Below are 12945 nucleotides of genomic sequence, written 5' to 3'. Positions count from 1 at the left end.
AAACCAATTCCATCATAGCAGGACGGTGGTCTCTTGCAGCAGGCTTTATGCTCATAATCTGAATTATTTTCTCACCAAAAGGAATTTGTAAATATTTCTCAATGGAAGTGTTAAGAAACCCCTGCTTGCAATCCATGTTACAATGGATAAGTAAACGTAGAGGAGAAAAGATGGTAGGAGAGAGAGAGAGAGAGAGAGAGAGAGAGAGAGAGAGAGAGAGAGAGAGAGAGAGAGAGAGAGAGAGAGAGAGATGGAGAGAGAGGGGGAGAGAGGGAGAGAGATGGAGAGAGAGGGAGAGAGGGAGGGAGAGAGAGAGAGAGAGATGGAGACAGGGAGAGAGAGAGAGGGAGAGGGAGAGAGTGTTTGATGATGAGACTTAAGAATCTATTTCCAATGCTATTACAATACATAAAGCACATCTTCATTATTTTATTTCTGTGAAAGAAAAATGACAGAATAACACCAGTAAGATTCTTTCTTTCTGGACTTAAAATATGAAGAGGTGTTTAAAATATCTTTGTTCATCTTCCTAAAGATCATTCTCACATTTTCATAATCAGGCAAGCCAGATATTTACCTAAAGTATACCAAATTCCACTTACATAAATGCAAATGCATATTAGTAAAGAGTTCTATAATCCATGTATTAAAATTTGTCCATTTTTAAGTATAAATCTTCTTTTTTATATCAGTAGTACAAATTGAGCTGTATCAATCAAAATTGCAAGGAAGAACCTCTTCTTTCTTTTAGACAAAATCTTTAAACTATCCCAGTCACGCTCAAACCTCTGCAGTCTTCTAGAAGCTCAAACTCCCAAAGGGCTGCATCAGGAGAAAAAGTTCCAAATCCCATGTTTTTTCCTCCAGAAAAATCACACTATTTGTCTAAGTCATTATCAAGTTTGGATTTTGCCTTTTGAGGGAAAAGAACAGAAGCACTCATGTTATGGCCAAATCATTTGGGAGCCGGTACACACACAAAACTACAGTATGTTTCTCCTGCCACAAAAATCTAAGAATCCCTTGGGCCTGCTAAAGCCTTCTCTCTCTAATTCGTGGATTTCTGTCCTGGATTTGGGACATGATAGATTGCAGGCACTCATTCAGAGAGCAGAGGGCTCAGCTTGCTACTGAAAGTGAACTTTGCAATAAAGCACATAATATGAGGCAGGGATGATAAATTTCAACGTAGAGAGAGCCGTGGTCATGTATTACTGGACACCTGAGTTTTAGTCACAATCTCTTTGTGACTTGGAGCCAGTCACCGCCTCCCTGATTCTCTATTTCCTTTCCTGGTGGATAAAGTGAGAGGATTGGATTAGATGAGCCCTGTCCAGGTCTAATATGGGTTCTTTCTGTTATAGGGAGTTCACTATATGCTACAGATACATGTGATCCTCAATCTCTTATCTGAATAAAGAACTGTTTTCTCTTTAACAAAAGTCAAGTTAGAAACTCAAGAAATACCTGAAAAGGTAAATGTTGCACTTGGAACTGAACCCTCTTTGAATAAAGGATAGGGATGGGGGAAATAATCTTTAATTTTCATCAGAGAAGACTAACCTCAAACTTAAATGGATTTCTCTAAGCACATTTATAATGCCTGGCCAGAATTCAAAGATTGCATGCACTGAAATACTAGCACTCTCTACACTCTTGGCTATAAGTAATTTTTTAAGACAGCCCTTTACAAGCCTTCAAATGAGACTTATGACATTTCCAGAGAACAATAATTTTAATTGTGAATAGTGTGTATGGGAAAATAATTTTAAAGGCAGAAATCTGACATGTGAAAAGAGGTACTTTTATCACAATAGAAATAATCTTTTTGCATTATTAATACTTACAGCAAATTTAAACACAAGTGATATCGAGTGATCATAAGAGGTTTCTTCTTTCAATTTTTTCTGAATTAAGATGTGATTGAAAATAAATGATAACAGCCAACAATTATTGAGTGCCAGGCATATCTAAGAACTTTACACATATTCTCTTATTTAGCTGTCATGATATTCATATCAGGTAGATAGTTTGATTAGCTCCCTTTTACAGAAATGCAAACTGAGGCTCAGAGATGTTAAATAATGTTTTAAGTCATTCAGTTATTAAGTAATACATTCAGAAGTCTGAACCCATGCCATTTGGCTTTAGACCCTGTATTTTAACCACTATGTAATATTGCCTTTTTTAAAAGGTGCAAAACACTTTGTTGTGATGTTTATTTCATTTATTCCACAAGTATCTATCATGGGTCAGGGTGTCTTTGGATAGAGCAGTGTAAATAACAAGGACAAAACTGCTTGCACTCATGGAGCTTACATTTTATTGTAGGAAGGCAGTTATTTCTTAGTTATAGATCGGAAAGAAAAATAGCGGTATGATAGCTGGCAATAGTGCTACATAAAAAATTAAAGCAGAGTTGGGAAATCAGGAGGACATGAGCAGAACAGGGAAATTTTTTAAATAGGGCTTAAATAATATTGCCACCTAGACAGAGGCAAGAATAGACTTTGTGAATACAATATCATCCATTAAAACTATAGTGTTGACCAAACTTCCTTTGGTAAATCTGAACCTCTTTGGTTATGCCTTTGTAAAAATTTTGCTGTTTCTCCCACTAAATACTTGACCAGGTTCCTCATCACTCTCTAAATGCAAGATAAAGATAGTTTTTTTAGCAATTTCATTCATAAATTTTTGAGTTACTGTAAGCCCTATGCTCTTTATTGTTTAAAGACAAAATTAATTTGCCTCCAATACCTTCTTATCACTGTATTAAATATGTTCTCATCTTAAATATTACAAATTTTGTGAGGAACCTTCCTTTGATTTCCCACTCTAAAGCCCTCCATGGATTTGACTAAATTCTCCGGCCCAGGATGTGCAATAGCCCTTTAAGGAAAGGCAAAAGAAAAAAATGATGCAAGAGGTCTCCCTGAGACCCAGTTTCCTTTCGCCACTATTCTCCCACCTTCTCTCCTCATTGAGCAGGAAAGCAAGAATACTTAGAATAGGACAAGAAAAAGGACCAAGACTCTGTATTCTGACCAAGAGTAGGGCTGCTTTTGCTTAATCCATGAAATGGAGAAGCCAAATTATCGCTATTTGTTTTTCATTGAGAAATCTGCCAGGAGCTGTAACCAGAAGCCTTTCTCTCTAGAGGAACTGTCTCCACACACTTCAGTTCCTCTGCTCTAGTTCCACCCACAATGCTGATGGCAAACACTTTCCAAAATGAGCTTCTTTTACACCTAGAGGGAAAGGACTCTGTCCCCAGTATCCCACCCAAGGGAAATCTTGTTCTATTATTAAATGATCTATAGGGAAGGGAGAATGGGTATACAATGCCTGTAGGTGGAAAACTGGTGTTGCTGTGTTGTTTTTACTGTTTTTGTAAAAGGAAATATACATCTTTCAAGCAAATTCTAAAAATCTTTAAAATTTTGTGTTAAAGAAGTCTTCCAAGATAAAATTCTATGTAGCATGTATAGGACTAATTGGACATTCACCAACTTGTCAATAAAGGTGTCTCTGGGTGATTAAGTTATTTATGATTTATTATCCTTTCTAATATATTTTTATTTGATATGTAATACTTTTATAATCAGAAAAGGGAATGTTATACATTTTAAACCTGTTTTCACATTTCTCGCTGTATGTTTTGGAATATTATTTTCAAAATAAAGCAAGTATGTAAAAATCTTAAAATGTGATAAGGAAGTGAATCTATACTCTTCTATCTGTTCACAAGATTTTACAATAAATTTTGACTTTATTTTCTCAGCCTTGGGGAATACAAAGCATTGTGTATGAAAATATTTTTTCTCTCCCTTAAATATCCACTTAAAGGTGGTTTTGGATTCACATAATAATTCTAAAATTCAGAAAATTTTTCCCTTGAGGAAAATCTACCAAACAAATTAGAACCTGAGTCAACATCAGTCTTTTCTTTACTAAACATGATACAAATGCTAGCAATGAGCTTGAATTTTTTTTTTTTTTTTAACTAAGAAAACCTGTTTACTGACCTCCCAGTGTTAGAAAGAGGGAACGCTGGAGCATCCCTGGTGTTTTTTCCTGGCAGGAAAATGTTAGCATTTTAACATTTGGCAAGCTGAAGGTTTTGACTCTGAAAAAAAACTTAAAGGCACAGCCATCGTATTTTTATTTCACATTTTATTAAGTTTCCTTTTTTCTTTTTTTGGTGACTTGTTGGATGTTTTCCCACTGAAGTGAAAATATTTTACATATGTATGTTTGGAGTATCTTTCTGGGAAGTTTGTTTTGCTTTAGAAAATATTTTTAGGAAAAAACGAGATTCAAGACACTGCATTTTGGATATAAAAGTCAAAACTCTAATATGTTCATTACCAGTAATATTTAAGGGAATATTCCTTTACATTTTTCTGCCTTATATCAATTTTTAAAATTTATCCCATCCATAAAATTGGGTTCTCTACACAGTTAATAATTTTCAGTTTAAACTGATTTATTCTTTCTCCTGTTGGGTCTGAGTATTAACCATAATCACGTCAAGGTAAAGATGATATTCAAAAGGCACTATTCCTAATCTATTTCACTCTCCTCTGGACATTTTGAAGGCCAGTCCGAAAATCCTCACCCTAGGGGCATTAAGCCTAAGATAAATTTCCAAGAATCCCTCCCTAGGCCTTGGAGATGACTGAGAAATCTTGTGCAGGAAAACACCTCTGGTGAATGGATTGTAGGTGACAAAAGCCAGGGAAGGGGCCTTGGAGATTTCACTGAGGGATAGGGAGAGACCAGTTTAGGAAAGCAGAGAGGAGATCAAGACTAGAGAGGTGCCCAGTTCTAGATTACTTCCCAAGAAAACTTGACCTTTCGCGGGGAGGGAGAGGGGTGAAGTCATAGGTACAGGGTCTGAAAGAAGGCCCAAAGCCTTTATTTGGGGTCTCTATGCAGCAATAACTGAAAGGGCGGAGTGCATTTTTCTTTCTCAGCTTAACACTTAGATTCAAGAAGCATTTAGTTTTATTTATCAAAATACACACAATGAAGCAAATGAAGCTGTCTCTCACAGTCGGCGTGCCAGGCTGTGCTCCTTGACACCCCCATCCCATCAGTCCTCTCGTCTCGTATTTCGGGGTGCCTCTGCAGGTGGCGCTGGGGGCACTGCTGAGGGCTGGCGCTAGGACCTCGGCTGCAGCTACCACCGCGGCCAGGCTGGAGGCCTCTGGCAGCAGCTGAGCGCCTTCCCCACCCCCGCCCCTACTCAGCAGAGCTCATTAACAGGTGGAGTCGCACCCTGGGCGCCTGAAATCCCGCCTGGCTCCATAGAAACAAATCCTGCAGACCCAGAGCACCATCTGGGCGGGCTGTTTTTTGCGCCCTTCGGGGAGGTCAGCATCACACGGAGCAGGGGCACCCGAAGGACGTGCACAGCAGAGCGCAGTGACGCCCCCCATCCCTTTGTGCGCTCGGCGGCGCCGTCTCTGCTCCCCGGCTCCCCGCCTGGCCTCAGCTCCTAGCAGCCACGGAGGCACGTCGACCATTTCTCGAGAAGCAGGTTACGCCAGGGCAGGGAGGCGGCGGCGGCGGCGACAAAGTGCGCCCGCCCTGGAAAACCCAAATCTTTTGGGGCGCCTTATTCTGGAAGAAGGCACAGTGTTCCAGCCCCGCGAGCGGGTTCCAGGGTACTAGGAGACCTCGCCCAGGAGTTCCCCAACCCCGCGGGGCCGTCGCCCCTGCCCGCGGCCTCCGCTGCCCCTCGGAGGGTATAAGTCCCACCTCCCCGAGCCCCCGCCGGGCCCGATGCTTTACCTGTTGGCGGCCAGCCGAGAAGCGATGTAGCCGCCCGGAATCTGGGTGATGATGTAGCCCCAAAAGAAAGAACCGTGGATCATTCCCACGGTTTCCGGGTCCCAGTTGAATTTGGCTTTCTAGGGGAGTAGGAAAACAAAACAAAACAAAAATACAGGTGGAGGGAGAGAGTAGAGTCAGTGCTTGGGCTGAAAATTCATGTTCAGTAATTCTCGATCGAACAGCCCTCACCGCCCGGGGTACTCCCAGCGTTCTGAGAATGGGGGTGGCTTAATTTTCGTTTCCTAACAAAATTGAAGCTGTATCTTCTTACGGAGAAGAAATGCCTCTTTTAACTGAAAAACCGTGCTCGTTTGAAATGGATTGTGATTAATAGCGAAGTTGGGCGCCCTGGCTTTGCTCCCCGACGACTGCCAGGAAGGTCGGATCACCTCTGCGAGCGAGGAGACATCAGGGCTTGAGTTTGGGAAATGAGGACTCCCCACGAAGGGATTCTGTTCGCTGGCTGGGGAAAGAGACACCTGACGCGGGTCCACTTAGCCGACGCCGACCACGCAGTAGTGGAATCGCTTGGGGAATGGAACCCAGCTGGAGAAGGGTTCCCCCTTGGGGAAGGGAGGTGGGGAGCTTGGGATGGAAGGTGCTGAAGTCGGAGGACCTAGTAGGAAGGATGGTCCCAGCACAATGGCGATGGGCATAGGCCAGAAGGATTTGGAAAAGCCCGGGGAAACTGGGGGACTCAGTGGAGGGGAAGGGGTTGCTCAGAGGTGGTCAGAAGAGCGGGAGAGGGTGTGTCTGGAGGTCGGGGCCTAACTCCGCCCTCACCAGCCTGGTCCGCTGCACAAGGTGAACCTTACAGTACACTGGGGAGAACTCTCTGCGCAGGAAAGATGAAAGAGCCCTTATCCGGCCTGGGGAACTGGGGACCCTTATTTTTCCCCCCTTTGAATAAAATTATGAAACCAAACGCACTTTGCAGTGTTTCCCGGGATACCCAGGGCCCATCAGCGCTCACAGCTTCCATCCACAGCCCGTCCCAAATTTTGCATCCCAACCCCCAACCCTTGCTCTGCTTGGCTTACGTTAGCTCGGATCTCTAAACAGGAAGTCAGGACCCACGGGTTTCTGTGACCTTGACGTTGACCCTCCTCTCCCTAAGCGTCACCCAACGCACATCCTAAGATTACGGGACTGGCTTCCCCGTGACCCCGAGACTGTCCTGCGCTGCATCGGCTCCTCTCCGACAGTCAGGTGGGACGCTCCTAAAGACCCCTCGGCTAAAACTGCCGATATGTGTGCACAGTTGTTTGATTTGTTTTTCGGTTTCGTTTCATTTTGGTTATGGAGAATGTTGGCGAGAATTGGAAGCCGGGGGAAATTATAACTAATCTGCTGCTCTATTCTTCCGAGTAAAAGAAAATAGTTCGGTTTAGATTTAGCGGACAGTATTAAGGGCCAATTCCTTGTATAAAGTCACTCTCCTCAAAAACCTAGTGAGCCAGATGCTTTATTTTACACTTTGCAGGGAAGAAGAGGAAGGCCCAGAGAACAGAAGCGACTCGCTGCAGCGTGAAAAGGGCTTGATTATACTCTCGCGTCCCAATCTAGAAGGGCAGTGCTCGAGGGGCCGGACAAGCCTTCCTCATTCAATGGGGACAGTGGGGCTCAAACAGGTGAAGTGGCTTTGCGAAACCACAGGGCCAGCTGTTGCCCACCTCCTTGATGACCTTGCCCCCGTGGTGGATGGTGCTGTTGTTGACCATGTCCACGATGGCCACGCCCAGGTTGCAGCGGATGCCGAAGGAGATACAGAAGCCCAGGCCGCTCATGATGGCGATGATATAGCGACGTGGCAGACCGAAGCACCTGCAGTCGCACAGCGGCGCCTTCTTCTCGGGCACCTCCAGGGGCTTCCCATCCTCCGTCAGCTCGATGGTCTCCCCGGTCTCCTGCTGCTTCTCCAGCACCCTGCGCGGCACACCGTGGGGAGGCAAGGACGCCGCGGGTTAGGCACCCCCGACGCCGGCCCGTTACCAGTTCCCAGGACCGGTCAGGACTCGGGGGATGGGCCCTGACCTGCCTCCCCTCCCTCAGGGGTTAGGGTGCTGGGGCGCCACCAGGCTTCAGGACCTCCCGGGCTCTCCAGCCTTCTTCCAGGCTCCCTCCCCGCGGCAACATCTCTTCAACTTTAATATCTTCTGTCCTATGGCAACCAGTGCCCATTCCCTCGGGATCCACCCCACAGCGCCTCGATTCACGTACACCGCCTGAGCCTAACTTTCTTGCGGGGCCTGCAGTTTGTAAGGGTGACCCGAAAGGCGCCTTCTCAGCGCCTGTGTAGACACCTCCCGCGCGCAGTGCTCTGCCCAGGCGACAGCCTCTTTCATCCAGCCACCCAGCCTCCCGAGGGCTGCTCCCTGGTGGGCGGGCCCAGGCACAGTCCTGCACCCACGCTACCCCTTCCTTCCCAGCCAAGTTGAAGCTTTCCGGGTTGAGGACACAGGGATTCCCCCCACCCTCTCCCCGCCAGCTAAGCCCGGGAGCCTCCTGGCACCAAGGCCTGTCCCGTCCGGTGCCCAAGCAGAGAAGGTCTGTGAACCCTCTTTCAGTGTCACGCACTCCTTCCCCTTCCTCCAGCCCCTAGGATGCCTGTTCAACATTTCCTCTCCTGCTACACAGCTTACTCTTTTATCCCTTGTTACTTGAGTTTGAAACAAAGGCCTCCACAACATATGGCCGACACCTAAGACTCCTACTGCCAGAACATGAATAATTAATTATTCACAATCTTGTGTCACTACTATCTCAGTTACAAACACCGAAAAATGTCATGGACCCATTTCCAAAGAAGTAAAATGAGACCCCCAGATTATACCAATGCACCCGCAAATCAGCTCTGGTGAATGTTCCACACCAAGGTAGAAGATCTCACATTTACGTTTTGTTTTGTGTTTTTTAACTTGCATAGTACTTCCTAAGATTTCACCCCACTGATTCAGTTGCTTTTAGGCTTTCGTCCTTGGGAGGAGAAAGGGGAAAGCAGAGTGATAGAATGGTTTTACTAAAAGCTGGTAGTGTTGTTTTGGTCCACAATATATCAGCGAAATTTCTGTTTAAAAGAAGAGGAATGTGAAGGGTAACGTACCGTGGACCCTTGATATGGATATTTGAACAAAGAACCTCTCTGTTTGCGATTTGCAGACGTTTTCCAATCCACCATATATCTTTTTTCTATGTGTGCCCCTTTAAATGATTATATCCACACACAATTGTTTTCATACCCACAGGTAAAGCAAATGAAAATTTTAGATCAATTTCAAGAATGCATAGCTTGGGAGACGGCTGTCAAGAAATTTGAGGCTACCAGAAAAAAAATGTCAAACTTCCAAATTGTACAGAATACCAACTGGGGAAACATCATAAATGTATTTGCGGCTATGTTAATACTTATTCCTAAAGCCCAATTCCAATGTTAGCGTACAGGGCAATTAATTCTAATAGAGAAAGATTCAACTAATGTGATTCTTTTTCATATTGGTTTCATGTGCTCATATATGCAAAGTTAAACTCTGCACCTGAACTCCCCACCTGATGGCAGTTGAGCTGGGAAAGAACAGCTCTTTCCAGGGCAGCTGCGGGACTGCAGGGCCTTTGCAGTATCTACTGCCGCATAGGTGCATGATGGTGCCTACAAGAAGCCCACCAGGACCAGAGAGATTTGGAAAATTGGGAGTTGCCTTGGTCATTTTCTTTACGTATCCTATACATTTCCAAAGGCTTCAATTTCCCAAATGCAAAAATTAGCGCTCTCTTAGAATCATTTATCCTTTTGTTTCTGCCCTTTCTTCTTGATTTTCACGTTATTAAGAAAATGTGTATTCATTTAATATTCTTGAAAATTTTAAAGTTGTAAAATTTACAGAATAAGTATAGTGACTACAGGGAGGATTAAAAATTTAAATCATTTCTAGTACTTCCAAAGTCATTTTGCTGGTTATTATTATGGCTTTTCTTAAAAGCACTGTGACATTTCCCATGCAAGAAATAGACTTCTAGGAGAGGTCAAATAATTAAAAATGCATATACATTGTCTCAGATTTAAAGACAGGAACTGTTTCAGCTATCAATTATTGATATATTTTGATTCTTCTTCCTTCAGTACAGAAGGAAGATTCCACTAGGGGATTCTCAAGTGGTTTTAAAGCTGAGACCCAGCTTTCTTTTCACCACTACTCTTTGGAATTTTACTGATTAATTTTTTAGGTGGTTGTGTTTTTTATTCATTTTTCTGCATTAAAGGAATTTAATTTGGTGTCACTATAAGCAACAAAAGAAAGGCTCTTTGAACAGGTGCAGGTCATTTCTTAATTGTAAAGAGGATAAATCCTCGGTAGGAAAGGATAAGAATCTGCAGGTACCAAAACAAAAATCACACACACACACACACACACACACACACACACACACACACACACACACACACCAGACAGGTTAATTTAGTGCAACATTCCTGAATTACTAAGTAGGTTTCCAGAGCAGCCCCGCTTCAGCAATGAGCAACAAAAAAGATTTTCCGAACATATTACAATCTCTCTAAGCAACCAGGATTTAAGGAAATAGCTCTGCAGATTTTTTTTCATGCTGAGTCCCAGGCAAACAGAGGTTTGCTTTTCCTTACCTGTAGATCTGGCCGAGGGATTTTCCAGCAAAATTCTTTAGTCCCTCTTTTCCTGGGGTCAAAATCCTTTGTTTTACCGACTCCATTCCTGCAAAGCGTGGTGTCGGCTCTTGCCAGATTTAAATAGAAATCGCTAGGAAAGGGGAGAGTTGCGCATATTGTCTTAATCGCTTAAGGTAGTTGTAGGATTTTTCTTCTCAGCAGAACAGTATCGGTGTGCCTCTTGCAAGAGTGCGAGTGAGAGAGGGGAGGGAGAGTGAGAATGAGAATACAACAGAATAGCTGCCTGCAACCCACGGGTTTCCTAATAGGAGAGTTGGTAGACACAATCAGAAAGTCTCATTGGAAGAGGAGGATCCGGTGGCAAAGGGCGCACGCAGTGCCATGGTATTTGGGCGGGTGCAGATGAGTCCTTGTCCTGGAAGTCAGTCCACCGGAAAACAATGTAAATTCCCGGTTTTGAAAGCCTTGTTGCTGTCAAATCTTCTGCCTTTTAAACGTGGGCGGAAATACCACAGAACCCTTGTGTAAGGACAAAGTCAAAAGAATAGTACTTTTAAAAATGGTGCCTTTGCGGTAAGGAGCAGAGCAATTCCAAAACTCATGGGAGCATCTTAGGTCTCAAGTGAGCGATGCTGCTATAGTTTTTCCTCCTTGCCCACGATCTCCTCCCATCACGCCGGCGCAAACTCCGCTCTGCGGTAGAGTCGAATTAAGATGGAGAAAGCTTGCTTGCTCTTTGAGGACGTGAGTAAATAACAGATACACGGTTCTGATTTGGGCAGCGTCAGGGAAGATTTTGTTTTCAGCACCGCTGACAGAGCCCGTCTGGGCGCTTCTCGGAAAAATGTTTCAGCACCACGGACAGAGTAAGTTTCAGGAAAAGGGGAGGTTTCTTTTGGCTGGCCAGGTTGCCAACTTTCTAGGGGAACTGGGAGGATGGCCCTGACCAAGGACTATACTGGGGATCCTCAGGAATGGATGCTATGGAAACCAAGTGAGAAGATGTCATCATCGCCAGGGTTTGCAGGGAGCATGGTGCATTTAGCTCTGCCAAAGAGAAAGACTTTATTAAAAATTGACAAGTTACTTCTAGTTTCCTATGTTTTGCCCAGCACGCTGATGCCAGCTCTGACAGTGTTGCAGGGAAGGAAGATTACAGCACATTTTACTTATGTTTGTGTTATTTGGGGCACCGGGGCTCCCTTGAATATAAAATATATGTATACAAAGCGCATAATTATATTGTTCCTGTGTTTTGTTTTAACCCCTGATAGGTAAGAAAAAAAGGAAGGAAGGAAGGAAGAAAGAGAAGGAGGAAGAAAGAAAGAGGGATAGAGGGAAGGAGGGAGGTGAGGGAGGGAATAGAGAAACAATAAAAAAAAGAATAGTTTTCCTGTGTTCTTGGTTAAATAAAAGACAAGCAGTTTAATATAAATTCCTTGGAATTGTATGCTGCTTCACTTAACTAATTTTCAGCACGCTACTGAAATACCAATATACTGATGAAATTTGTGGCTATACCTTGTGCTTGTTAACAAATTATCATTGATGATATTTTCAAGATTTATTTAAAATTACTTATAATCTTTTAAAATGTAATTTTTATTTTGTACCATCTTCTCCTAAAGCAGAACTACAGAGAGAAATTCATGTAAGATATTTGCTTTCACATATATAGGAATAGCATCAATGAATCTATTTCATTAAGCAAAACAAGAAAACAATGCAAGCTTAATGTTAATTATTAATACATTTGACATGAATCACGAAACTCTTAGATGAAATTCAGGCAAATAGTTACAAAACAGATTGTCCTTGAAACACATTCGCTAAGTCAAAATCCTTGAATTTCCTTTAAGCCAACAGGGGGAGTAGATTTTTCTTAGGAATTCTGTTACCATATCTCAGAAGTATGGATCTAAATACAGAATCATGTAAGAATATTACCCAAATAGGCCAAATAATACAATGAATATGCATACATTGAATGGATAGCTGAAAAAAATTTCAAAAGTAGCTAAAACTACCATTATTAAATTTATCAAATTATATTTTACTATGAATTATAATAAAGAAAAGGATACTGGAAGCATCTTTCTCTTATTTTGTTGTGCATTAAAATATATATTTCCTATTACAATACTGAACAAAATTTTTCTAAAACTCTGGAATGCCTTGAAATAGTATCTATCCCCAAGGTGATCAACTATAAAAAGGGAAAAAAGAAAACTCATTAAACTACCTTCCTCCAAACAAAAGATTCAAGCTAGTCAGGACTTGACTCATCAAGTGTTTTTCAAAATATCTAAGTTTTTCAAATCTTTAGTGACCAAATTCATTAAATTTAATTCATTTAGGGATATCCATTATTTTGAAATTCCAGAAAGTTATATAAAAAATAGAAGTCAAACAAATATCTGTGAAGCTATGATGGTGACATAAAAATGCTTTTTCCAAGCATTCCT

The 12945-nt window shown here is 42.7% G+C and overlaps 1 protein-coding gene across 1 annotated transcript in view; it reads right to left on the bottom strand.

Moving 5' to 3' along the window:
• The window catches only part of SLC17A6 (solute carrier family 17 member 6), a 37931-nt gene extending 27209 nt beyond the window's left edge, over positions 1-10722 (bottom strand). The window contains exons 1-3 of the mRNA XM_007457636.1: positions 10478-10722; positions 7515-7767; positions 5800-5918 (exon numbers count right to left, since the gene is read on the bottom strand). Of these exons, the coding sequence (XP_007457698.1) occupies positions 5800-5918; positions 7515-7767; positions 10478-10563 (458 nt within the window). The 5' untranslated portion in view covers positions 10564-10722. The remainder of the gene's footprint in view (positions 1-5799; positions 5919-7514; positions 7768-10477) is intronic.
• Positions 10723-12945: the final 2223 nt, after the last annotated feature.

The sequence above is a fragment of the Lipotes vexillifer genome, unplaced genomic scaffold (genome assembly GCF_000442215.2).
Source record: "Lipotes vexillifer unplaced genomic scaffold, Lipotes_vexillifer_v1.1 scaffold505, whole genome shotgun sequence".
Lineage (NCBI taxonomy): Eukaryota > Metazoa > Chordata > Mammalia > Artiodactyla > Lipotidae > Lipotes > Lipotes vexillifer.
The sequence above is the reverse complement of the archived record's forward strand: the minus strand, read 5'-3'. Positions and strand labels throughout refer to the sequence as shown.